This window comes from Orussus abietinus, unplaced genomic scaffold (genome assembly GCF_000612105.2).
Source record: "Orussus abietinus isolate OABI.00-Male unplaced genomic scaffold, Oabi_2.0 scaffold225, whole genome shotgun sequence".
Lineage (NCBI taxonomy): Eukaryota > Metazoa > Arthropoda > Insecta > Hymenoptera > Orussidae > Orussus > Orussus abietinus.
The window spans coordinates 125,043-152,702 of NW_019394375.1; the positions used below are offsets into that span (position 1 = coordinate 125,043).

General features: G+C 38.4%; 2 protein-coding genes across 2 annotated transcripts in view; one reads left to right on the forward strand and one right to left on the reverse strand.

Annotated features, from left to right (window-relative positions):
• Positions 1-26,456, forward strand: part of LOC105702984 (FMRFamide receptor) — a 36,130-nt gene extending 9,674 nt beyond the window's left edge. Inside the window, exons 2-5 of the mRNA XM_012431006.1 lie at positions 11,913-12,794; positions 14,105-14,373; positions 15,046-15,235; positions 21,562-26,456. Coding sequence (XP_012286429.1) covers positions 12,492-12,794; positions 14,105-14,373; positions 15,046-15,235; positions 21,562-22,158 — 1,359 coding nt within the window. The 5' untranslated portion in view covers positions 11,913-12,491 and the 3' untranslated portion in view covers positions 22,159-26,456. The remainder of the gene's footprint in view (positions 1-11,912; positions 12,795-14,104; positions 14,374-15,045; positions 15,236-21,561) is intronic.
• A 353-nt stretch (positions 26,457-26,809) lies between these two features.
• On the reverse strand, positions 26,810-27,396 carry LOC105702985 (up-regulated during skeletal muscle growth protein 5). Its single transcript, XM_012431007.2, has 2 exons — positions 27,190-27,396; positions 26,810-27,096 (listed from the first exon to the last, which is right to left on the reverse strand). Exons 1-2 carry the CDS (start codon positions 27,274-27,276, stop codon positions 27,016-27,018), a joined length of 168 nt encoding a protein of 55 aa, XP_012286430.1. The 5' UTR covers positions 27,277-27,396; the 3' UTR covers positions 26,810-27,015.
• Positions 27,397-27,660: the final 264 nt, after the last annotated feature.

Consider the following 27,660-nt stretch of genomic DNA (forward strand, 5'->3'; position numbering starts at 1 on the left):
GAAATCTCGGTGGGGACCGAAAAGGGGGCCACGAATATTTACGAAGACCCGGGAAGAAGAAACTTAGGTGGAGCCACGAAATCGATCCGGATTATATGTGGCTTGTCGCATAAATAATGTTCATATAAACGTGGGCCAGTGTCGGTTAACGTGCATGATATTTCACCGCATGGGGCGGAACCAATGGAACGACATTGCAAGCTCGTATCAGTGAACGTATAGGTTATCATTGTATATACATTATACATTTGTATATAATGTATATAAAAAAAAGCCCTCGCATAATCCATTCAAGGGTTTCGCACAATACCCCGTTATTAAGAGTTTTCTGCTCCTTCTGTTCTTCTGCTTCATTCTCTGTAGAAACGTCGATAGTTCATTTAATTATTTATTTATACAGAGCCAAAAATGTGATAACTTAATTCGATACATGAATCAATCGGTACTTACACTCTTTTCGATCGATAATTTATCAAGTGGGGTCGATGGCTTAATACAATTTTTAAACTGTATTAGGAGATATATGTTGTACCGGAAAAGATAAGGAGGATCTTAGGAAAGGAGAAAATCTAATAAGTGCAAAGTACATTTCCTTTATGACTTCAACGTGTTCCTTAAGCGTTAATCGTAGCAATTTCTCACCCTGTAAATATGAAACCACTTTACGACACAAGGCGAAACCAATAGAACGAAATTGCTCGGCGTATCAAAACACATATTTCTACACATATCTTTATCGATATGTACCTACGTAAACATATGTGGCGGCACATACTCTATTTAGCGGTCATGTAGTTTCTTCTTTAGGATAAATCACGATTATTATTCGCCTCCGAAATGTTTATTTAAGATTAAGTTTCGTCTACCCTGTATATTTATACAAGACAAATCAATTTAAGACACCACTGTGCGACTTTAAGTTTTAATACCTATCGTTTATAAAATTAAAATCTTTTCCTCTAATGATTGTTCTTCTTAAATAAAAACTTGTTATTAAAACTAACAATTAGTGATTTTAAATAGGCAAATTTCAAATTTAACCTTGAAAACATTCAATTAATATTAAAAAATACCGTCGTGGCTTGTTTTGTAATATTCTTGTATATCGCAAATGACTTGCTTCGCAACCGAGTTCAACGATCCAAGATGAAAATCAAAAAGGAAATAATTAGGATAGCCTCTGCAAATAGTGCAATATTTTATGGCTAATAAATTATGTATTACATAATACCGTATTTTATAAATCACCTAATAAATTAAATTATCGGAGGGAACATTGTACGAATTACTTCGTACACCGGGAAATGTAGAATGTCGTGGGTACATGCCCCGCATAGAGTCGGTGGAAAATCAACCCAGATCCGCCAGCATGTAACTGCTAGCTTAACATTACCATACTATCGGCAAACATTTGCGCTCACACCCGATATACAGTTCATTCGATACAGCAGGAATGGCCGTACGTATGCACGGGCACGCATCCACGACACTAAAGTAGAACATTTTACCAGGAGTACCTCCTCACATAGAAGGGCCAAATCACGTTTAAAACTCCATCCAGAAGCAATTCCTAACAATCCGAAACGTAGAGAATAGCTCAATCCGAAGCCGTATTAAGTTATTTTATTTCGCCTTCCCGTGAATTGAAATCTACCTATACGCATTAATCGAATGTCCGTAATTTAAATTAATTATCCGAGATCGCATTAAACGGGTATTTAATCTATTGGAAAGGGATTAACCGAACGATGTCTTTTAACATTGTATCGAATGCTACTATGGTAACGACTCATTACTTCTTAAACGATGTAAAGCAAATTTCACGTATCGTAATGTGTGAAAATATTTATATTTGTGAGTGGCTTGTAAAATTTACAATAGGTTTACAGTCGGTTACTGCATATTTAGTAATTGAAATTACCGAGATACTGCACACTCGGAAATCAGGGAAAACGATTTCCTACTTTGAGAGCCTATTGTCTTTGATTTCATATGATAAACAACATTTCGATTCGGTAACAACGACGGTCGGCTTTAAAATTGTGCCAGTATTTTAGTGATTTCTAGGGATTTCTCTTTGCGATCTCCAGCTGATTTCAACGTGATTTCGAGCATTAAATTCCTAAACGAGTATCCCCTCAGAAATTATAGAGGTGATAAAATTTATTTCAATTACGTTCAGTTTAAGATATAAAATACTGCTAGATCAAAAGCAACTGACTGTACATTTTGGAAATGTAGTAGCTAATGAACGAGAGCTTGTAACAGGTGACAACTTACATACTGTATCAACGGCTGCTAATGTGTTAATTATTCGACATATTGCTTCTCAATAAACACGCTGGCAATAAATCGATTTCCGATTATAGCAATTGTTGCCATCTGACGCTCAAGATAGCAACAGCCGATCGATGACACCTACTCTTAGGGATGAACTGTATTTTATCGACAATTTACCACATTATCCAAAATGATGGGGGACAAATTTCCAAATAATATGCCTAGTCCATTCTCTCCAAAAAGTACGAATTTTCACATAGTTTCGGATGTTTCACGCATACGATAAAAGAAGTGAGAAGTGAGAACTGTGAGGACTAGAAGCGTACCTGGGAAACTTTCTGTGAAGAAGCACGATTCCGTGAGTCAGTTTCACTTACCGACCTCCGATGGAACGAGTTTAGCTTCTCGGAAAATTCATTGACCCGTAAAGTTCTATCGAATCACCGCTCAACGAAAATACATGTAGCGAAACCCACCTGCGAGCATCTTCAACTTTTATCGCGTGGACGCCTTGACACGAAATCTCGCACGTCCGACGGGAAGAAATATGAATTTCTTCAAAGAATTCGATATTTCCTTTGCAACGAAATCTCCATTGACGTGAAAGGTACAGTCGAGAGACCGGAGCAAGTTCAACATCGAGCGATAACATTTTTAAGAGAAATCGAATGTAATATTATCTAAATAGTTTATAGTTGACAATGCATCGCGAAGCCTTTAGTCGCTCGAACTTACCCTGATCAATAAATGTACTTTCTACGTGTTTGTGCTGAAGGAACTTCTTTGTGAAAATTTCAACGTAAATATAACAGATTTGCAAAATTCGTGGAGTACTTGTGATAGTTGATAGTTGATAGCTGTGCAAAGGGGCCATGACGCCCTTAATCACTCAAATTCAGGGTCCTTTGTGTTTACCCTGGGTAGCAGACCTTTGGATAATCTACGCCCAGGCCTTTGACCAAGAGCCTAGGATTTCAGTCTCACCCTAGTCTCTGTGTTGAAACCGTGGTTTGCAACATACGTATCATTGCTCCACCCCCGTGTCCTGCACCCCATAATACCAAGTATTCGTACATGACTCACGGAAAGGAGAGTATTAATGTACTTCCTACAGTTAAGTTTCATTGTTAACCCTTCAATGAAACTAAAATTCTTAAAAAATTAATCACCTTAAACACGAAAAAAGCGTAAGAAAAAAAAATTAAGGGGTTTCCAACATATCTTTGCCCCACCCCCCATAATACCAAGTATTCGTGTATGACTCGCAGAAAGGAGAGTATTAATGTACTTCCTACAGTTAAGTTTTATCGTTAACCCTATGTCAATAATTAAATATCAAATTAAAGAAACCAAGCGACTTACTTACAAACTTAGGCTTATGTAAAAACTTTCCAAAAGCACTGCAAAAAGGAAAGATCCAAAAAACAAAATACGGATTCAACTTCGACGGAAATGTTAAAAGCGACTTGCGTTCTATTGGAAAATTCAGAATATTCAAAGAGCACTCAGAATGTTTGGAAGTAAAATCACGGTCCTGTAAGCAGTAAGTTGTACTTCTCGACTTCCAATCGAACTTAGTTTCGCAGGAAACTCGCGGAGATGTAAAGTTGAATCTAATCCCTTCCCGATTGAAGCACCTGTCAAGAAGTTCCATTTAATGAGATTCTCATCTTCTCTGAGCTTTTTAATCGAATGCGAATTCATTGCATTCGTATCCATTAAATTTTCTCCAATTAATTTTTACATTACCCTTGCAATTTGCTTATTTTAATTTGTTTTCATCTTCACGAAAAGGATGGTCAGGGAAAACTAATAGAAAAGAAAGTCAACGAAATGAAATTCCGGTTTGTACCGCACAACCGGATGTACCTATTTGAAAAAGAGATTAATGGTCCACGAATGCGGGATCGGAAGTTCTCGAAACCTGGGAAAAGCTCAGATTTTCTTTCCGAATACGGGTTCTTTCGATCGATTCTTAAGATACGACAGACGATAAAGATTAATGAAGCCCCCAGAGATATGCGAATGATAAATCTAATGCAGTCCAAAAATTATGAACGAACCGTTTTCCTTTCAGAATTGGAAGAAGGGATTCACATTGAAAAGGGCAAAGTATCATTACACAAAATTCAAAGAAATAAAACAGTGTAACATTAAAATGCAACAGTTCTTCCATTCATAATCTATTTTCAGCTCTTCGACGAATTTACAGAAGAAAAAGAACATGCAAAATGACGTTATTAGAACACTTATGCTATCTCTATAAATTATATCAGTAACTAAAAAGCACTAGACGTATGTTCGATTTCATATTACATCTCCTTGTGCAGAGCCAGCTCCGAATATTGTCAACGAAAGCACAGAAATGTTAGGCGGTAAAATGTAAATTATTCATGAAAATGTTGATATTGACACCGCAAATTGCTCAGAATATTCCAAGCGAATTAAATATCCCGCCCCCGTCTACGGTGAACTCATTGAGTGAAGATCAATGCAACTGCTTGCACTTTTCCAAGTTTGCAGAAATCTCTGTTTACTTGGCATTAAAGGGGCTTAATCCAGGAAATCCAATGAAGTTGGCGGAAGTTTCCGAACGAGCGGACTAATAACTTCGATAACTCTACGCATGATGAAAATGTATGAAAGGCATTAATATACAGAGTTCGTCCGAAAAGTGATGTCAGTGATTTAATTGTGAAGTGACTATGCATCGCAGCGCGTTCGGACCGGTTGACGAGAAGTCAGTTTTCGAACGCGCGGTCGCTCAGTTGTCTCCGACCATCCGGAAAGTAAGGCTCGTAAGACAGGCTTTTCCGTGAAATGCGTTTTCGTCTCTCGTGCAAGCCGAAATGCAGCGCTCATTGAACATGACAACGCCGCCAGCCCACCCCGCCTTCCTTCCTAGCTGATTCAAAGGTGCCAACGGTTCCCCAGCCGCCCTGCAGTCCTGACGTGGTTCTCCCAAACTTATTTTTTTGTTTCCGCGCTTGAAAACTCCCATGAAAGGACATCATTTCGGAACAGTTGACAACGTCAAAGCGGCTTGCACCAAGGATCTAAAGGACATTCCAGAGGAGGCCTACCATGCCGCTTTCGATGCCTGGAAATCTCGCTCGAAGCGATGTATCGACGCAGGAAGAGCCTATTTGGAAACCTTTTAATGTGTTGTACCGATCTGATCAATACATTTTTTTTAAATCAACACCCTGATATTACTTTTCGGACAAACCCTGAATGTACGTTCTCAGCGGTCCAACTTATTATCGATGGTCAGATATTTTTGCCCAGCGAAAGAACCTCGTCAAAAACCTCCAAGGCAGAATTTGCATTCCAAGTGGATTTGGTTTTCAGCCCCCAAGTTTTGGGATGAAAAAAATCGCACAAACAGTTTGTCCGTGGCCAGAAGAAGCGCCACTGGACCTTTTTTTTTGTTCAAAGACTCGACCGGCGGATCCGACAAAGTATCCTAGGGTTATCCGGGAATCGGACTTCTTGCGACGCCCCTGGGAATTCCAAGTGGAGAACGAGGAAAAAAGAATTATCCTCCTGCGGGAGGAGCGCCGGCATCTATCACGACCCTCTTCTTCCTGGACCATCTTGAAAGCCCGCGCGGCTGGATTTAAGGATTCGGAAAAGCGGAAAATGGTGTAAAATGGCCTACATCCGAAAAAGGCAAGAAAGTGCCTTCCTCGAGTTACTCTAGGAGCTTAGAATTATGTTTGGAATATTGATTTGCATCTATCTGGAGTAGCTAGATATAGTTGTTATAAAAGTAGTAATCTGACCTCTGAATTGTTTACTCAAACTGCCTCAATAGTAAGACATAAAGATGATTATAAATAGTAATTACCAGTAAAAAAACAATGTAAATGATTACACAAAATATGTTGATACCAGCACAAAAGGACGTATGTAAATAGTGAATAACTATAAGAAAAAAGAATTGAGCCAATGATACCAATGATAACGAACAGCGATTCTAACGTCAACTTCGCCAAGCCAGAAGCACAGCCGCTAATTAACTTCTTAGACAACGAATTGAAATTAAATAATAAAAACGAAAACGTTTACATAAATTCTGTTAATACTAAAACGTAAAGATGAAAATACTTTGAAGTTAAGTGTAAGAAAAAAAATTAATATTTCACTACTCAATACGCTCCCCTTTCTTAACATGCAAATTTACACGTACAACCCTACATAAGAAGTATCATTTGAAAAATGCTTAGGGAAATGTTTAATTGAATTTCATGGCGTAATTTCCGAAATGACGAAAAATAATGGCAAAACGTCAAAGCAGGATTAAGTACTGCCGAACTCATTTCCGAATTTCTCTCCGTTATGCTTGTCTCTTACTGCAATAGTTAACTGTAGCTTTTTAGGCACTTCATTTGCTGACCCAAAACCTCTATTCTCGGATTTAGACCCCGTAATAGTATATCCCTCGTCATTTCGGTAACTGGCCGGTGCAATCATTAGTCCTCCTCCGCTGAGAATATGCATTTTCTTGGTACCCTATCCCTTTTAACCCCTGTACCCCCGGTAGTGAAATAATTATAGTGACTCGTCGACCATATATAAAATCGTACTGTCTACTTAAACGAGACCTTGACGAATTTATAGAGTGCGAGGAGATCCGAGACAGTTGCCAGTTTTCGCCGCACCAAATAACGTCACCAGCCCTCTAATAATACCAACAAATACACCAGAATAGTAAATAAGACTCGTGAATGTTCCATACATTTTTATGGAAATATGAGATAAACGAATTTTACCAGCATGCTATCGTTAATAATATCAAAAATGGAATAGATACTCCTCGATGTCATTCAACTGATTGTAGTAAGATGTTGGTGAAGAAATGTAACAGCAAGCTCGCAAAACGTCATCGCGAGATGTATTTTTAATTGCTGACTAATCCGAGCTATGCAGTCGAATACAAACGATAGGGCTTTTAAATTGTGTGTCAATATGTTGGACTTTGCTATTCCCCGATGTTTATTTCTTTTTGTGACGTAGGAATTACCTCACTCATTCATGCACATAGATCCAAAAATAGATCCGCGAGGAGTCATTAACGTATATACACGTTCAACGCATTTGTTACAAATTTACCGAACCCTCTTGGATTGGACTGGTACGTGGAAAAACTATTGTTTAACGGAGCATCAATACGTTCCAAAGAATTATTATTTCTCTTGGTAATCAACAATTTGAAAAAGTTTCATGTCATGAAGAAGAATAATGCACGATGTAAGTAAGAAAAGTTAAGTGATACGAGCCGAAAATTAGTCAGACAACCAAACTCGATTGATTAAAATTGTAATCTTTTTATGCAATAATTAAAATTCACCCTCGTACATTTAAACAGTAATAACTGTATAAATAAATGCATATAAATGTTTAGAATTTCAATACATATTTCATATTGGACTACAGAAGTTTGTATTTAAACGTTTGTAATTAAATAAATACACGTGCTAAACTTGTCAACAATTCCTCTAATATTTTGCCGAATTTTTCGTTCGGATCCAAGAAATTCGTTGTTAAACATGTTGGCTGCTCTGCGTATAAACCTCATAGTATCTATTAGACATATCTACCAGTAATTTCATTAAACGATTAATTATGCGGTATTGCATCCTATCGTTGGCCTTAATTGTCATTAAGCCAATGTAACGTTTTCAAACCAAAATGGGTGCAGTTGGAGCTCGCCCCTTAATTGAATCTCCGATACGCACAATCGTAATTTCATCTTAACCTGTTTTAAATGTCACTTAGAGCATTTCTCTTATCTCATTTAAACATTTAACCTAATTGTTCCTACAGATTTCACCACTATTATAGAGAGACATCCGTAATGTTTGAGAAAAACTTCACGGAAAATTACCAAAAGTAAATGTTTAAATTACTACTCGATTAAAAACTCGTATTTTTTTCTTTTAACGAACCAAAGACAGTGAATTACCTAAATATTCAACTATGATCAATCTTCAAATATCGTATCTTCAAGAGCAATTTATATTACATAAAATCAAATAAACTTGAGGCAGGCTTTTCGTTAGCACATCATACGCACGGTTTATTAACGATCGTACAAAAGCGAATAAATCGACTGATGCATTGAGGTTAACGGACGCGTGCAATGAAACTAGTTATACTGAATTTGATGCGATTGCCTGGTTACCCAATTAAATCTGCACAATGGACGAAATTGGCGATACCTATTCGATTCGCAATCTGGACCACATTCTTCTTCAAATTTGGTAAAACTTGGTCGTAAAAATGCTCCGCTCATGAAATCAAGGTGCAAAATACGTATCTAGTTATTAACGACAGGAGATAACAACCATTATGAAAGCTTTCCGATGCAGTGACCTCTTCAATATTGTTGGGCTAGGTCACAAGTCTATTCAATACATTACGCATTAAAGACGCAGATTCTGTAACGACTCTTCTTGTATTATCTACACTCTCCTTTTCTTACTCTTTCTGCAAATACGTTCGATACTCATTACCACATTGAGAAATTTTTGTAGATGTCATTTGTCCTATCTCGCATCATATACGCGCGTACACATCTGAAGGCGACACGTACGAGGCAAAATGGGGCAAAACGAATTTTTTGTACGAGTTCGTGTTCTGATATGTACTTGAATTTTTAATTGCGAATGAAATCATCTGAGGCAACAATCGAGACATTTTTGTAGATGTCATTTGTCCTGCGTACGCGTTTGCGCTCAAATGTGTACGCGTCTTTATCAATCAGAATATTAGTCAGCCCGTGCACCAATCACGCATGAGCACGCAAATGCTTCAAAAAACATTTAATTTATCCACGTACTTGTGCATACCTATGCACATAGGGAAGACATTTGTTTCATTATATGCTTTGTTTTGCGAAATAAAGGCTGCGACATATACCTCGCATAACAGTACCCATACACTGAGAACAACAATTACTCCTGCAATCATGTACATCAAAAGAAATGTCAGATTGAGTAAACAACATTATTTTAAATCAATAACATCAATATTTCTTCTCAACGGAATAATTATTTCTTGCAATTCCATATGATTCAGGCAACAATATACCCGCCAGCAATATATGTTTGTGTCAATTAGCTAATATTTTTCCTCAGGGTAAGCATAACATTAAGCCAGCTGCTTTTCTGGCTTATGTTTAACTGATCTGGCTATGCTTACGGTTGCTTCATGTTGCTACTTATTTTATGATGGCCTTAAATGCTACGTGCGTTCTGCATGCGTTTTTGGTACACGTTCTTACGCAGGATACTTCATTCTACGGATAGAATTTCTACATTGCCACCCTCCGACATTAAACATGGGATAAAATGTGATACGTAAATTTTCACACGTCTATCTCCCATTCCGAAGAAAAGATCCGAGGGTGTAATTCTAATTGATAAAGACAAATCGTACACCGATGCCGGGAGATTAGGGCTTATCGGCGTGAGTTTCAAGGTGCGGATTCCTCTCCGGTATCGCCGCATTACGTACGAAGCAATGATTAATCGGTGCGCCCACCTTACCGGCAACCATTACTCCGTAACGATCGATAATCGATATCGGACTAGTCCGTAAGGGGAAGGAAACGGGAAAAGGGAAATCGCGCACCGAAACTGCGCCAACCTAACCTCGAAGTTAACGCGCGCCTGCTGACGTCACGTGTAGTAAATCTTCGAACCATGAAGCGCCATTCCCAGTCCTGGACTTGTTCGTAATCATCAGCGAGGGGCATTTCGGGTTGCCTCCAGCGTGGGAGTCGATTACGAGCCTCCTGGGGTGCTCGGCCAATTTACCGGGATTGTAGGGAAGCTCGTTTTCATTCGTTCAGTTTTACATTTTAACGGGGACCGAGGTACCTCGGCTTCCCGACTTTTCAAACGACGGGAAGGTTGAACTTGACTCCGTTGCTTTTCGTCAACTTCCTATTTTGTGGCTTCTCTAAATTGAACGAATTAATTTCATCTATTAAGTTCGATATATTATTGGCCACTGACGCAGTTTAAACACTTTGAATTCTGTATCGTCATTAGGTAGTGATTTACATTTACAGGAAATTAATTTATTTTAAAGGAATTTAATTTATTTCCTTTATCCGCAACCGTTTACCTTGAATGTGAATTTTTCTTCGCATACATTTTACATTTTACATATAATACATTTTAACGCGGACCGAGGAACCTCGGCTTCCCGACTTTTCAAACAACGGGAAGGTTGAACTTAACTCCGTTGCTTCTCGTGAACTTCCTGTTTTGGAGCTTCTCTAAATTGAACGAATTAATTTCNAGTTTAAACACTTTGAATTCTGTATCGTCATTAGGTAGTGATTTAGATTTACAGGAATTTAATTTATTTCCTTTATCCGCAACCGTTTACCTTGAGTGTGAATTTTTCTTCGCTAAGTCTACTTTTCTGGAAGCTAGCCTGTTTTCGTTTATTGTACTTAAGAGTGCACCAATACGGTGAATATCCAATGTTAGGTGTATTTATACACATTCCATTTTGCCACTCTTCCGTTTTACGTTATTGTACGTGCAACGTAGGTTAAGAAGTGCGCAAAAATGTATGTAAATTTCCACGGATTGTTATCAGCGTAACGGCAACCTTCGCAAAATACATTCTCAATTGACACCGCGTATCAGCCGCCCTGCACCATTCATCCCCGTGTATCAGATCCCTCGATTGATCTTACACTCGTGCGATAATCGATGATAAAGCACCGGATCGAAGCTCCCATGGAGGGTTAAGAGTCGAAGGGCAGGGCAGCGCAGATAAGGGAAGAAAATTAGGGTTGTCGGGTTTTATCGGGAAGTGGTCGTTCGGTTTATTGGGTAAGGCCAACTCGAGCGGGTGCTCCTAAGCGAGGGCCTTAAGTGGGAAATTAGGAGGGGAGTAGTGCCGTCCGTGACTAATTGACATATCGCAGGTGATTTTAACAGGTGACGCGCACCGGCGATCCGACCTCGTGGAAATTCGCGTGGATTCGCGGAAACGGGAAATGTCACGCGGAAGCGACCGCTCGGCCATGCCCTTCGGTTTCTCTATACGTATACTCGACACGAGCTATCGCTCTGGGAGAATCGGCGAATCGTTCCTCCCCGCAAATTGGACGCGCTCGTTTTCCAACTAAGTGAATCCAGCTGGACCCGAAGCCGCATCCGATTTTGCCCGGGAAATTTTGCCCTGGAAAACGAGCGTATTGATGGTCGACCAGCAATTCGAATGCGCCTTCGTGGTGGGCGCTATTTCGGGTTACAGGTGGACGCACTCTGATTGGCCGAGAGGTCTTCCCGTAAAATGTAAATCCACTAATATGTAAAATTAGTATTATTCTGACAGGGGCTAATCGATCAAAGATTTCTAAGCTCGTTACGTTTACTTTGTTTGGGTATAAAAAAAAACACTTCTTTTGGTTAATTGTATCTCGTGCTAGTCTACTCGTCTACGTCATCTTGAAATCATTTTCTCTAACGAAAATTCAAATGAATTTTTTCACGCCTGCCGAATGTACGTGAGGTTTTTCGAGAAATGTCTACATTTCATATCCGCATAACAAATGATGCCTTAACGATAGAAATTAACAATTGTTTTTTTTATCTTTGCAGGTATTCAACGAAGCGCTCCTAGCAGAACAAATCACAACTCCGTCCTCGCGAAATGTTGCACAGTGAAAATGGAAACTTGAAAATCAATTGTTGCATAGTTCTCTCAAAATCTTTAAGTACTTTATATTGAACCGATGGTAAAACAAGATCAAGAGTTCCGGATATTAAGTACTTTATATATGACGATTCTGTTTCGAGTCGATCTTGTAAAGCAATTTAATAAGGAAAATAGAATAATTAAAAGGATCGATTTCGGAAACTTCATAGAAAACAATGCAATACTTTCGGTCCTAGGAAATACGTCGAGAAGCACTGAAAAGAAAATTCTCTTAACAATCGATATTCCTTTTTTTCGATACGTAATAAATTGACATACTATATTCGCAATAATCCTCCGCGAATTGACAGTGGTGATCGAAACGTCGGTTTTCGATGATCCGAAAACCCCGCTACGGCTCTTGTCGAGACTAATGGGTGAATCGAAATCGAGATCTAAAATCGTTCGATTGAAAGGACAGGATGGTCACGTGAGCGAGGAGGTCAATTTTGAGAAAAGCCGAAATCGCGCGAAATCTCGAAATGATGGACCTGGTTGACGCTCGGTCTAATATTACCGCGGACCATGGAAACCTAACTAATAGTTTTGCAGCTAACTTTGCAACCAACTTTCCGATTAATATTACTGAGTGCAAGCAGCCTCTCAAGGAGGGTGCACTCTTCGAGTTCGTGACCAATGGGATCCTCCTAAACCTGGTGGGCATTTTCGGTCTTTTTGGGAATCTCATCTCTATGATTATACTCTCGAGGCCACAGATGAAGTCCTCGATTAACTACCTGTTGATTTGGCTAGCCAGGTGCGACACCGTACTCATCATAACTTCGGTGAGTATGCATTTTATTTATACAAACTTATTAACGCTCCTCAAAATCCCGGGGTAATGATACGTCAACCGATCAAACTTTTCTACTATATCTAAAAATAATAAATTATCAAAATACAGTCAGTATTTGTAAGCAATTTTTTTTTAATTTGAAAATGCAATCGATCGTGGGAGTTTGGATACATTGAGTTTAAAAACATCGGCGAACATTGTTTACGTCGAATAAATATCTTCTTCTAATTCGAAGAGGAGAATGTACTGAATTAAACAATTATGTCACGGTTAGTTTTGTAAAATAATTCGAAATATATTAGGAATCGTGCAACTGGAAATAGAAAAAAAGTGGGGGTTCGATATGAGTAATTGTTTGGATGCTCATTACCATATGATAGCATATAACAATTTGAAGGAGGAATTAATCTTAGAACTTATGAATGGAGTATAAACCCACCACAATAGGTTTTAAAATTTCGCCTCTAAGCAATGTGTGTTGTTCATCGGTCTTTAAGTAGGGTATTTAACAACTAAACTCGGATTAAATTGAATTTGCTCCTGACCATTCACTTCTTCATTAAAAAACAGAGAGATTCGCCTACTAACACTTCCCTTTACTGCCGATAGAAAACATCTTGTCAACGAGAAACAAACTACTCTAGTTATGCTAGTGGGTAGAAAAAATGATACATGAGGTGTAGGGCTTAACATTTACCATAAATGAGTACTTCATCATTTTACGTATTTTATTTACAATGCCGTGACCATTCCTAAATTAAATGAACTGACGAAACCGTTCTTGTGTACAGACTTTAGGGTAATAAAAAGATGTGTAGAATTAGACGGAGGTAAAAGAGAGAAATTTGTTCTCGCCACGGCATTAAGACTTTTTAGGGCCGGTTCGTATGAGACAAGGATGAAAACAGGTGTTTAGAGGGAGATTCATTTAAAAAGTGGAAATGAAAGTCCCCACGACTTGCAAACAGTGGAGCGACGCAAAAAGCAAAGTAGTTTTAATAGAAGATATGAGGATAAAGGGAATCTTCTTAATGAAATCTCCAGAAGAGAGATTTCATCTAAAATCTCAAAAAAATCTCGAAAAGTCAACATCAATCTATCTTAATTTATAACATCGTTATCTGTCCGATGATAGAAAAATATATCACGACGTGGAGACAAAGTACCATTTACAAATTTTTACCGCAGTTCGATACCAAAGGCTTAGCCGAATGCGTCATACAAATTCTAAGAACTATAGGAATATTAGTGATTAAAAACGTAATTAATTTAATTCGCGCACATTTTTTTTTTAAATAGGTGCTCACTTTCGGCTTGCCGGCGATTTACTCGTACACGGGGCTTCTGTTCGAGTACAAGTTCTTGGTATATCCAAAGATCGTCAAGTTCCTGTACCCGCTGACTGGCATCGTCCAGATGGGAACTGTCTACCTAACATTGGCAGTCACCATGGAACGCTATGTGGCAGTCTGCCATCCCTTGAAGGCGAGGTCCTTCTGCACTTATGGACGAGCACGAATAGCAGTGATCTGCATCGTCATCGTCTCCATCATTTATAATTTGTCCAAGTAAGACTCCCGGTGAATACAAATTGTATATTGAAAAAATAAATTACCCTCCCTAGTACCAATAGAATGTCCCCGAGTTTGAAACCGACACTCATGCGATGAACGAATGTCCTTAAACAGACAAACGCATTTTTATCTTATCTCCGAACTTTGTGTACCAATTTGTTTCTAATTTTACATTAATAATGAGACCCTAAGAGAGGTTCTGAAACTTGCGAAATTTCAATTTTACGATAATTTGTTTATAGCTGTTTTTCAGATTTCCTTTACAAAATGAAATTTCGCGAGTTTCAGAACCTATTTTAGGGTCTCCTTATCCATGTGGTAAAATTTGAAAGAAATTGGTACACCCAATTTGGAAAAAACTTTCACGAACTATTGACCCCCCCATTTTCACATCCCCTTAAGCTTTGATAACGATGTCACGACAATCCCATTGTGTTGGAAGTTGCTGGTAATATTTATTAATGTGAGAAAGTGTATATTATGTCAGTATAGTATATATTTAAGGAACCCATTTTATCCTTGTGCACTTCAATTCTGTGATTGGCCCATTTACCGTTTTAAGTCTAGGGGCTTAACTGACTTTACCGGGTGTGGCAATAACGTAATCGCATTTAAGGCCACAGGGATGTTAAGGGTATCACGAGAAATGATTGTAATTTCGTTTAGATACTGGGAAGTTGACTTCGACACGGAGATACACTGGAAATACAACGTAACCGTGACCTGCATCATCCCAGCTAGTTTACGGGAGAGCGAATTATACGTCACCCTATACGTCCACTGGATGTACTTCTTCGTCTATTATTTATTTCCATTTGGCTGCTTGGTCATCTTCAACTTCGCCATCTACAGAAGGGTAAGAGAAACGTTAAAGGTAGATATTACAGCTATTAAAGAAAAAAAATATATATATGTATGTATATATCTTTAAACGGACCATTGTTTATTTCCCAAAACCGATCATTGCTGTTCCCGATAAACGCAAACGGTGAAGAAAACGTTGAACAAAGGATAAAATTTCCCACCTACTACAAAAATAGAATTAATTTCAGGAAGCTGTATTAACTGTGATAATACTGAAATTCTGCGGACAAGGTGAAAGAATATGTTGACATAAAAAATACGTAGATTTAGGCTTTCCTCGGGAATCGCAACATCTTTTTTTTGCCGTAGAAAATTGTAAAATATATCTCGGAGGCCGGTACATGGTTTTACATATTTGGCATGATTCCCGAGTACTGTGAATTTAATTTCACGCCTTTCCGATCCACTGAAATCGAATAATAACAGCACGGAGTCTTTGCAAGGAAGAGCTTTTGTCGTCCGTGGTGGGGCTTTAGCTGCGTTCGATTATCGAATCTTTTCCGTTCCATTACTGCGATCAAGTTACTTATTTATCTCCGGAGTTGGCTCCGATGGTAAAGGAAAGGAGCGATAAATCCGACATGGAAAAAAAGAACGACTATGCAGAAAATTGCAAATTCGATACTACGAATCCTTCCCACGACCTCAAACTGACGATAAGTCTATCTTCGAAATAAAATAACTATTTCACACGTATAGTGACAGGGGAAAATTCTATGTTACATTAAAGACAAAAATACTTTCACTCTTTTACACTGAAGTAAAATTGTCAGCATCTAAAAGCTACAATGTTTCACCAATTATACTGCAAAATTCGGGTACTTGTACGCATTTGGTAAATTGTTGGAACGAAAATTCGTCAGCTTCCCTTCCTTGGATACGACTTTTATCGTTAGTGGACAAAGATAGAAGGTGGAGGTGTCAGAGAATAATCAATTCCAACTTGTGCGTTAATTTTCCATTAATTCCCCTCGACAGGTGAGTTTAGATCGCAGGTAAGAAGTGCTCGGAAGAGGCGCTATCTCCTTACATTTTCCTCGTTATTTCCGGCGAACCGCAGATAATTTCATTTCATGCCTTCCCAGTCTTCGAAAGTCTTGGAAATAAAAGCACCCTCTCTTTCAAGAAAGACCCTTTGTCATCCTCAATAACGCTTCGACGGTATTCGATTATCGAATCTTCTTCGATCCATTACCACGGTCAGGTTTCTTCCTTATCTTCGGTGTTAGCTTCTAGGATGCGGAAAAAGAAACGATGATTTTCGAAAAGCAAAACCGTCTCTGACATCGATCCACTGTCTTAAACAGAGGCGACTTAAATGTGCAGCAGACTTCAAAGAAAAGAAAGAATGCAAGTAAACGACTAAGTGTAACCCAGTTCGCGAAAAAGGGGACCGTCGAATTATAACGACTGCGCGGTTTCCCATATTTTCGCCTCCTGTGTTCGCGGTGTATGAAAATGTCCCCTGATTTCTGTCATATTTTTTGTTTACGCGCGGCAGCGTTTTACGTGCGACTTTTTAGCGATGTAAAAGAAGCACGATTCGTCAACGGGGAAGGAAAATACTTCCTTTGTCGCAAGCTTGGCCCAATGTTCACGAATTTTCATACAACGCGATACACGAATTTTCCTCCGTTTCTCCTATTCGTACACAAGAAAAAAAAAATCGTTTGTTTCAAGAAAATTATTTCTTTGAATGGAATTAAAGAAACTGTAGCACAAAATCCAAGAAATTCAGTCTTCACTACAAAATGCTGAATGTTTAACCCTTATCACACCAACCGTCAGTGATACTGTCAATTTCTTATACACTTCTAATATTCTTGGAGTGATAAGGGTTAACTTTGATGCTTTGCATTGATCGAATACTTCATATCTTAAGATAATGAAGTAAGAAATCAAAACTATATGTTCCATTTCTTTAATTACATTAATAGAAATAATTTCCTTGAAAGGACCAACATTTTCTTATTCAGAAATTGTGTTACTCGGTTCCATGAAATGAATATATGTTTTCATACCTAAGAAACCATGTCTTTCAATCGATCAAATACAATATTCCACGGTGATTTGTTGCAGTTAAACACCTTACAGTTTTAATGAAATTCGCAGAATGCTATCGTTTCTTTAAATGAAAAAGAAATATTTCTTTGAAGTAATTACACGTTCTTTCTACCGAACCACTCTCATTTTATCCAAACGAGCATTATTCAAAGAAATCATTTCCTTCGAACCAAAGGAATTTTTCTTCACGGTGTACGAAGCGATTTTCTGCTTTTGTGGAACTTCTTGGTAAAATAAAAAGAGAAACACAGGATTTGTCAAAGGAAGAGTAAAACATTCACTGTTTCTGCAAATCTTATTCGCAGTGTTCTCAAAAACCAGATGCACAAATGGATTTGTTGAATCCTTAATCCAACAAATTCCGATATCTTCGAAAATGTTACGTACTTTCTCATCAACTGTCTCAGCGATGCGTGAAATTTTCTGTTGACTCCTCGCTCCGTTTTTCTCGTCTACTCTCAGGAACCCATTTTCAAGGAACCTCTCAGGGGAACATAAAAAAGAAAAAAAAAAAACTAGGACTCGCCAACAGAAAAGTAAAATATTTCCTGTTGTTTCTGCAAGTTTGGTGCTTAACGTGGCGACTGCAGCTGCAAATCGATTTCTCCCGACTGCACCGAGTGCCAATAATATTTTGTGAAAGAAATTCCTTCTTTTTTTTTTTCTTTTATCGCGACGCCAGTCCAATTTTGCAAGTGGAAGTCTGCCAGGAAGACTCCTTCCCCCTTTTTTATTTTCACATTCCCTTTTTATAATTTGACATTTTTACGCTTGTCCCCCCTCGGGCAAATTTAACCTGTGACATATCGTAGGGAATGTCATCGGGCAAAATTTTCAAGTCAGGACACAGGGAATTTGTAAGCGTGTATTTATTCGAGAGTGTCGGTTAACCGAACCGAGAAGTCTATTCAGAAGAGGCGGCTAGATGTGCTTGACAAGGCGACGAAGATTAACTGCTTTAAGCACATCTAATCCATCATACGTGCAACTGTAACACGGGTTCGCTCGTTACGGTGTCTCCTTGTCGTCCTTGTCATCTTCCGGCGACCTAATCTTCGCATTGAAAGCCATACGTGCCCTCTCACAACCCAAAAATAAATTAACTACCGACATAATTAATTTGCAATATCGAATTCAATTATTCTCCAAAGGAATCTGAATATTTCAAATTTTTCAGTTTTATATAGCATTCTCTTTAAAGTCATGTGAAAAGTGGCATCAAAGAGGCCTTGTTTATGAAGCTTTTCTGCAAACTGGGTGTAAAGAATCGTTTCAAACTTGACAAGGTATATGTGGAGGCTACAAGAAAGGTCCGGACACCCATGAAATTTCAATTTTAAGAAAATTCGTTTACACATACTTTCCAAATTTTGTAAAAAAAATTAAACTCTCGAGTTTCAGGACCTACCTTAGAGTCTCCTTATTCATATGGTAAAATTTGAAACAAATAAGTACATCCAATTCGAAGATAAGTTTAACGAACGATTAACCCCCTCGAATGCCACTTTCAAATCCCCTTATCCAAAACATTTTTCTTTCGGAAAATCATGCAGTATTTTAAGTGCACACGTAATTTCTTCAGCAATTATCCTACTCGTGTACTTCGATCCTAAAACAGTTTTCAAGCTACGACGTTTCGATGTAAAGGGGTTAACATCCCTTCGAGTAGCACCTTCAAAACTAGTCTTAATTTTCGAGAAAAGAGATAACGTCGCCGGTGCAATATACCTGGAAAATTTATTACTGGGAAAGTTTCGCGTATTTTCCCCTCTTTTCTTTCCCCCTTAGTAGAGAGCAACGTCCCTCCTAGCCATATAAATACTACCGTAAACAATGAGTCCAACAGCGCCCAGAACCTCGTTAAAAAAGATGTCCCCGCGTTTCACTGCGACCCACGTGGGAGCATTTCGTGGAATCTCGTCTCTCGGAAATGATAATACGTATCTTGCCCTGAAATAACCGAGACGACGTCAGCGGCCACAAGTGAAAGACCCCAGGTTTCGGAAGTTCTCCATTTACTTCTGTTTTATCTATAATTGCAGTAGTATCACCTTAATAAATAAAACATTGATGTAGATCTTGAAATGCACATTAACGAGAGCAAAGAGTTTCGTAACCCCTTAAAATCCATAAATTGTTACGAAAATTCTTTTCGAGCTATAAGCTCGTCCTTAGAGAAGTTCCGTCAAACGAGCACACCGCTTTAAAAAAGAATGAATAAAAGACATTTTACGAATTGGTGCACATAACACTTTTTCACCCGAAACGCGATCTCGTCGGTAAAGAAGGGCGCGGGCGATTCGTCGGTTTCTCGAGGAAGTAAAATGGGATCGTGGTTCTCTAACTCGGCCATTATGAGCCAGTCGTCTCTTCGTTATTTGGAACGCACCTCGTTCCAAAACGGGTTGGCAATAAATTTCCCCGGCAAAAATGAACGAGAATGAGCATTGTCCTTGACTTCTTTTCCAAATAGTCCGCACGCCGCTTTTCTCTACAATCGATTCAAGAATAACCCCGGATTCCAATAACACGATAAATTACCTTTTTCGCAAATATACATACGTCCCCGTGTCGCCTGACTTACTTCTCGGCAATTCAGCCCTCTTTATTATTTCAGTAAATATTAAGAAATTCAACGGAAGATATTCGTTTCATATCCCAATACGTGTACTAATTTCACAACGGGATAACTTTGCTTTATCTATAACATGAATGCGTGTTTTGCAATTTCCCTTTTGTAATAATAACAATCGTCGACTTAGAAATATCCCAATGTACTCTACCGTCCACAGATTACCCTAAAAGTATGTAATATAAAGTCATACTCATGTAAGAAGTCGGGCTGTTTCTTGAAGTTTCTTGAGATCAACAAGTACGTACTCGAATTTACGATTTTTTTAATAGAACTTTTGATCCTTTATTCATTTTGACCCGATAAAATGTTAACTTAATCGAGTATGTGACTTCCTACAGGGTAGTGCTATTATTTTGGTAATATTCTTTCAATCACAGTGAATTTTGCCATGTCCACGGATTTGTACATTTCCCGGTGCAATCTACTCCGGAGTGGTGAAATTCATTACCTGCCCTGCTAAATAATATTTACCCTGGAAATTCGTGCGTCGCCCTATGCTTGCCGTGCATTCAATTACCATAGTATAATCAACCACGCAATCTACGAGGTTAAGCAAAAATAAAATATGTAAAATATCTCGCTAACAAGTTACCCTGATCCTTCTATTAACTACAAATGTTATTTTACCGGCATACGATACAACTTTCAACATTTCTGGCTACTCGAAATGGTACTTTCTTTGTCACAACCGACAGACGAATTTAAACTAGGGAAAATGAAGTCGAACATTTTCATTTGTAACACGTCCTAAACTTTGGTTGTTAAAAAATTACCCGAAATGTGTAATTAAAAAGACTTGTACTCTTTTTATGTCGGCGTAGGCAGTCTACTTAGTTGCGCTGTGAAAATTCGGTGCCGAATCTTTTGGGAGCATGCCATGCACTTCCTGGTTTTAATAATAACCAGCCCACTTTAAATACCGAACGGCTGGCGTAGAAAGGCTCGTCTACAGCTTACGAGGTTCAAGGCGGAATAAACTATTTTATTATCAACCGATTTGTACGTCTACAATCCCGTGCAATTGTTGCATCTTTTTGTGGAATTTTTCTGTCCAAGATGTCTGTCCCAGACTCCACTGGCTTTCTCATAATATTAATCCATTTTATTGTCGTTAAAATACTCGAAAATAACTACCTTACGTCTCCAATTAACAAGTAACATATTCGGACTTAAGAAACGCAATCAGGAAACTCGGTAGAGTTTCTCGCCAAATATACCCTCACATACGTTGTCATATAAACTCATGTAGGCCCTAGAGGCACCTTGGCAACTTTCTCAACAGACATTTTATCGGAACGGAAACACGTGAAATGAACAAAAATCTCGGATCAAAAGTTGCACGACTCTTAATCGCTGTACGAATAAAAAACGTAGAATTTGTATGAATTATAATATAAGTAACACGCACTCCCAAGTCTCCCCTTGACAAGTTCACCTTTACGCGTAAAAACGGACCACCAGAAATAGTATCAAAATTTATATCTCCAGTCCTTTCGCGAGTCTATAAAGTTGTCGCCATCGGGCTCCATTCCGGCGAAAGTCCTGAAAAAAATAAGTGAAACTGCTGGAAATAACAACTAAAGGAGATTGAAAGTAACAACTTCTTCGTGAATTTCTAGGTGAGGAAAGCAAACCGAGAGCTGCAGCACCTGTCCCGCCACCAGCGCCGAGAGATAGGCCTGGCGACAATGTTGCTCTGCGTGGTGATAGTCTTCATCATCTGCAACATCCTGCCGCTAGTCTCGAACGTGTACGAGAAGTTTTGGCGGGACCCCCCAGGGTGGCTGGTGCAGACCGGGGACCTGCTGGTGACCATCAACAGCAGCATCAACTTCATCATCTACGTAATCTTCGGGCGGAAGTTCAAGCGGATATTTCTCGGGTTATTCTGCAGCGCCAGATTCTTCGGCCCCGGTCGGGACAGCCCCGAGTTCCAGACGAACGAGGAATCCGTCGTCACGACGAACATCGAGCTGAGGAACTCCTCGAGGCGATCCCATCTTTTCAGGCTGAACAACGGCAGGAACAACAACAACGTCCACTCGAACGGCAACTCCGAGCAAAGCCTCAAGGGCTCTGGGAGGTCCGCCAGTCCTGGACCGTGCGTCTATTATCCTGCAAGAAGTCCAGTCACGAGTCCTGGCCAGTTGTCAAGGACTACCAGTGCTCACAATGGTTGGGGCAAGAAGGATTTGTCCGAAACTGGTCTGCAGTAAAGACCGAGAATCCTCGAGGTGGGACGAGCCGAAGGACATATTGGATGGTCTTGGTAGGGAATTTGCGTAGATCCGGGGGGCGTGAGAAATTGAGGTGTTAACTCTTATCGGCCGAATGTCACCTGTAACGTAACACTGGGTTACACATTTATATACATATGTATAAAGGGGCGACCGATAAAGGCCGATATTTGGCCGAATGATGTATGTACCGAAGGAGGGGATATTCACTCGGAAATCGGTGAAAATGATTTCCTTCTTTGAAAGCTGATTGCCTTTGATTTCATACAATAAACAACAATGCCATTGGGTAAGAAGTGACGTTCGATTTTAAAATTGTTACAGGGTTTCGGTGATTTCCAACGATTTACAGAGGTTTACGATTTCTATCTGATTTGCAAATGATTTCGAGCGTTAGAATCCATGATTTCCTGAGCGAATAACTCCTCGATACCGAAGTTTGTCGTAAAGATCTCGGTGACGTCCATGCGTATGTACGCGTGGATGAGGGTATGGTATGTACTTGGCGCAAGACTCTGCCGAGTTTCAGGATCGGGAAATGCAGCGTAGACGGAAAGATGTAGTTTGATAATATGTTTTGTTAGATAATTATAAATCTACTTTCAAGGAGAGCCAAGAAGTCCGAGGGGGTGGCGAATTTGAAAAGACTCATTGATTTCATAGGACTGTCTTGATTTAATCGAAATGAACAAGAAACACGGTGTAACGATAAACAACCGCCTGCAGGGTGTTTTGTTAGTTATTGTAGACCGTTTTTTTTTTTTTTTTCGGAAATGCCAAGAACTTGGAGAGGGGCAAATGAAAAAATTGAATATTTTTCATAGAATTTCATAGATTACAGGCGATAAAAATCACGTGCCGCGTTTCTTGTTCATTATCGATTCTCCTGTAGCAAGAATTGATAAACCCCGATATCGTGACAATATGCTTTTATAATTTCGTAGATCTAGTCATCTTAATCGGACTGTACGAAACTATAGGTTAAACCAGTATACTTCTTAAAAACATTTCCTACCTAAACATTTTAATTGGCACCATTGTTTTTAATTATGTTTCGTTCTTATGTTAAAACCAATCTTTCAATTTTTGTGACGAACCCTATGGAGATAACTTTCTTTCACTGTCACGCTTTGGGATCTTTGCGTAGAGTATAGAAAGTAAAATAAAATTTCCCAGACAATCCATTCGCAATTCCTTCCCGCCGGAGACGGTGGCAGGGATTCATCGAATGTTCAAATCACTCCTCAAAAGACACGTCCACTCTCGCTCCTCGCATCCTCAAAACTTTTTCCAGCGGATTTAAGTTAGCTGATCCGAATGGCATCTGCGAAACTGTTGATCCTACTGCGAAAAGTCTGCACGTCCGACGTTATCTACGACAATTGCCTCCCCGTCCCCTGTAAATACTCGTGTATATAGACTCGTCGTTACCTAAGCTACGTCTCAATGACATTGATACATCAAATTGGGATTTATCAGGGCAAAGTTGGTGCATTATCATTCAATTTCACCGCGTCTTCTCTGTGCGAGTATTGAAAGAACTACATGACAGCTCTTGTAGCATACTTAACGTATCTCGCGACATTTAAGTATTAAATGTATATCAATCGGTTAGCACACATCCCATACATCTTATCTTTCACCGAGGTTACATAAAATAGGATTGCAATAGCAACAATTCATAGATAAGAATCATACATTTCCTCGGTGCATGTCGGGATGAAATAGGATCTCTTCGGGTCTCTAAGAAATACAAGCGATATTTCCCGATTAAATTAACGGGCCTTTAGACCAACAATTATAATCTATTAAGCTAATTAATCAAGCCAAATGATATATATAAATCAGAATTGACAGGATCTTATTGTTTTACCCAAACTATATTCTTAAATCTTTGCCTATTGAAATAATTTATTGATTGGGAAATACGTAGAATCTTTCCACTGTGCCTACCAAGCTTTAGTAACACTAGCATTAGTTCGTAGTCATCGTTAAAATGATAATTGCCAAAATCACAAATATAAGCCGAATTAGGTAGTAACATGTATGCGTATAGTGCGGCAAGTTTAATTTTTGGAATAAGCAAAGTATAGATTAAAATGTGAGGTCCACGATGAGGGGACGAAATGGAGTAAATAAAAATTAAGCCTTCTTGTCCACCGAGTATACACCGAGGAAATGATAGCTTCTCATTCCTGGATTAATGTATGCACGAACAGTATTATTACTCATACGATGTAAAAACGAATTTACATTAAAGTGAATTCGTAACACACAAAAGTGTGGGAATTCACTTTAATCTAAATAAAACCACTTCGAGTCATAAATAGACATGTTTCGTTCTCTTTCATGTTATATTGTACACTTTTTATATAACAGCGCTATATTCAAATTGCGACGATATGAAATCTCGAGAATTATTAAACTATCGAAACCCGATTTAAAATGAATTACGAATGATGGAAAAGATATACTTCCCTTGTATACAAAATTTTAAAAGGTATCAAAATCACTAATGTCACGAGATATTAAAAAAAGACAGTAAATTGTAAACCCTTGTTTTCCATTGAATTCTAATTACAGTGGTGCTCTCTCAACTAAACTCTCAAAGTATAAACGAATCAAGCAAGTTTCACTTTTCATGTATAAATTGTACAATGACATGAATTCAGAACCTGTTGGATCTTCGCCACAACAATTAGGAACAGAACACGAACAAACATTTTTCCTTTGTTAATATTTTACGCCATCTGAGTCTGCGATAAGAAATATAAGAAATCGTGTAAGTAAAGATACTGAAGCCTCGTAACTCTCTCATAAATATTGTAAATAAATATGTAATATATTATATAGTAAATATAAGAATGAAGAAATATATAAATTCTTAATCGTCGGAAACGCTGGAAATAGCTAAAGGAACTACTGTGAAGACTCGAGTAAAATTATCGAGGGAAATATAAATCCATTCTCTTTGGAAATTAAACCGCATCAGAAGGGAGCGAAAGATGCAGAGATATTTTTGTGGATACTTAATGTAAAATGCAAGAAATATCTTGACGGATGAGATGTTGAGATAAAATAGATACATGTGCATTCCGGCTTGGTTGAAAAGGATGCGCAGGAAAATTTAATTTTGTTGACGAATCCTACTTGTTTACTCGTAACTCTTGCACTTCGGTGTCAGAATGTTTTAAGGTAGACGTATTCCAGTAAAATATAGATACGACAACACACAAGTAACGAGATATTTTTTCGAACTTATCACTCGTGTGTTCCCTCAAAACACTGGAAGTTAAGGACAGATTCCTTTATCTCCATAACTTGTTCGCTCACTTGACTGATGCCTGCGTTATGATTACATAAATGTTGCGATGCTAACAGTTGTACATTTCTTAACCTTCCACAATTTTAAACGTCTTCATGAATTAACGATAAATATTATTATCAAGCCAAAGATAGTCACTCCAATATCTCTGAAAAAGAAATGTTGTCTGAAACCTGTAGATAAGTCAACTACTTCTAATATCTACGTTAAGCACGTAGTCTTAGACAGAGGGAAAAGAAACGCTCTCGTGGCTCTACGGAAAGAGCCCATGTATTCTAGTCACGAAATTTCTATCACGTTCTAGATATACATACACAGTAGTTATTAAGTATTTTGAAAATGTAAGCGCATTTCTCGAATGTATCAAAAGAGTCTTCGAATGTATCAAAAGAGTCTTCGATGTATCCTGCTGCGAGTACCAAAACTGCATCGTATTCAGTTTTGTATAATACGTACAAGCTTCAATGGAAAGGGGAATATTTTGTTAATTGTGCAGCAAAGCTGAAAACAGAAGTGATCGCCGAAGAAAAAATTGTCGTTAAGTGATTAGGCGCATGCAAATGAATTGATGTAAGGAGAATTTACAACGTGGAGCACATAACTTAATTTGTGACTAGATGTGCCTTCACTTGATTTAAGTTCATTAAATGAAACTCTGGTATCTCATTCTGGGAAAAGGCAATTCACTATTACAATTCATTATAATTCATAACTCGCTAATTGAGGCACATAGCATGTATCAGACAGTATACAAAAGCTAATATAATTACAGATTTTTACAAATTATTTGCAAAGCTTCAAATGCAAGCTTAAAAGTTTAATTAATTATGTATGTTTGTAAAATTATTCAATTCAAAGAATTTTCCTTTACTCAGGTACGCTTTCTTGTAAATAAATACACAATATAAATGTATAATGAAAATGAATAAAAGACTTATTTTGACCAATCCAATATCTAACTACTTGTTAATAAATTTGTAGAATTTCACAAAAAAGCAAAGACCAATTTAGCAGGTAACCTTGTGGTAGCAACTGCCACATTCAAAACGTAAATCATTCTGTGATTGATTTTTAAGGCAACGTAATTATATATATATAATCATTCTAATTATTCCATGCATTCACTTTTTACATTAATGTCAAAACATATCAAGGTTTGTTAAGAAAGAATGGAAATACTATGTATATAAGATCTTAACGGTCAATGTATAAATTAATGCAAAGAACAATACACAAACTATTTCTTTCTTTCAATAAAGAAATTGTTTCTTTATCAACTATTGAAGGTGCAATCGGTAAAGCAGGTTATTCGACCTGTCCCTTCTATTTTATTCATATGCAGCTTCATTTTTGTTATATCTAACATACTAGTCAAGAATTGTTATATGTACGATTCCAGTTTCAGTCTATTTTGATGATATACTTTATACAACGTGAAATACATTACAAAGTATATCTATTAAACAATTACATAAGGGATACACCTCACACAAACAGCAGGAGCTTCTGCACTAAGCATCTTTCTTGCTCTTTGGTTTAAGTGCAAAGTATAGTCCAATTACTGCAAGACAGCCGTACGTTGCCATTGCAACCTGAAAATTGAAATTGCAGTGCAGAAATCGTATGGAATTCGAAACACGTTGTCGTTAGTCGATAATATAAGGGTATATCTGTACGTTACTTACATTCGCTCTTCCTCGATTTGTCGTGCTATTAAAATATTTTGACAATCCTGTGAATTTCGCATCATCAGCGTCACCTGCACCTGCCATTTCTTACAAAAAATTTAGTTTAAAATAACCAAATTGCGAAATAACCTCTACGCCTTCTCTCAAACGGTGAACAGAACCTTCTGCTCACGGAGTCGACGCTAGTGGACACTGCCATGCAGAGATGAGTTGGGAGATTGCTCACGGGCAGGGTCGCGCGATCGCATATCGTGTGCTGCCCTCTGGTTTCGTACGATAGCTTTCACCGTTTTTTGCCCCCAAGGGCGGCGCAACGAATTTCTGGTAGGGGCCAACTCATCTCTGCCAAATCAGAGATGAGTTGAGAGATTCACGGGAAGGATCGAGCGACCGCGTCCTGTTCGACCTCCGGTAGAGGATGCAGACGGCTAATGCACTTGCCACCTGTTACAAATCTGGGCAGCCGGA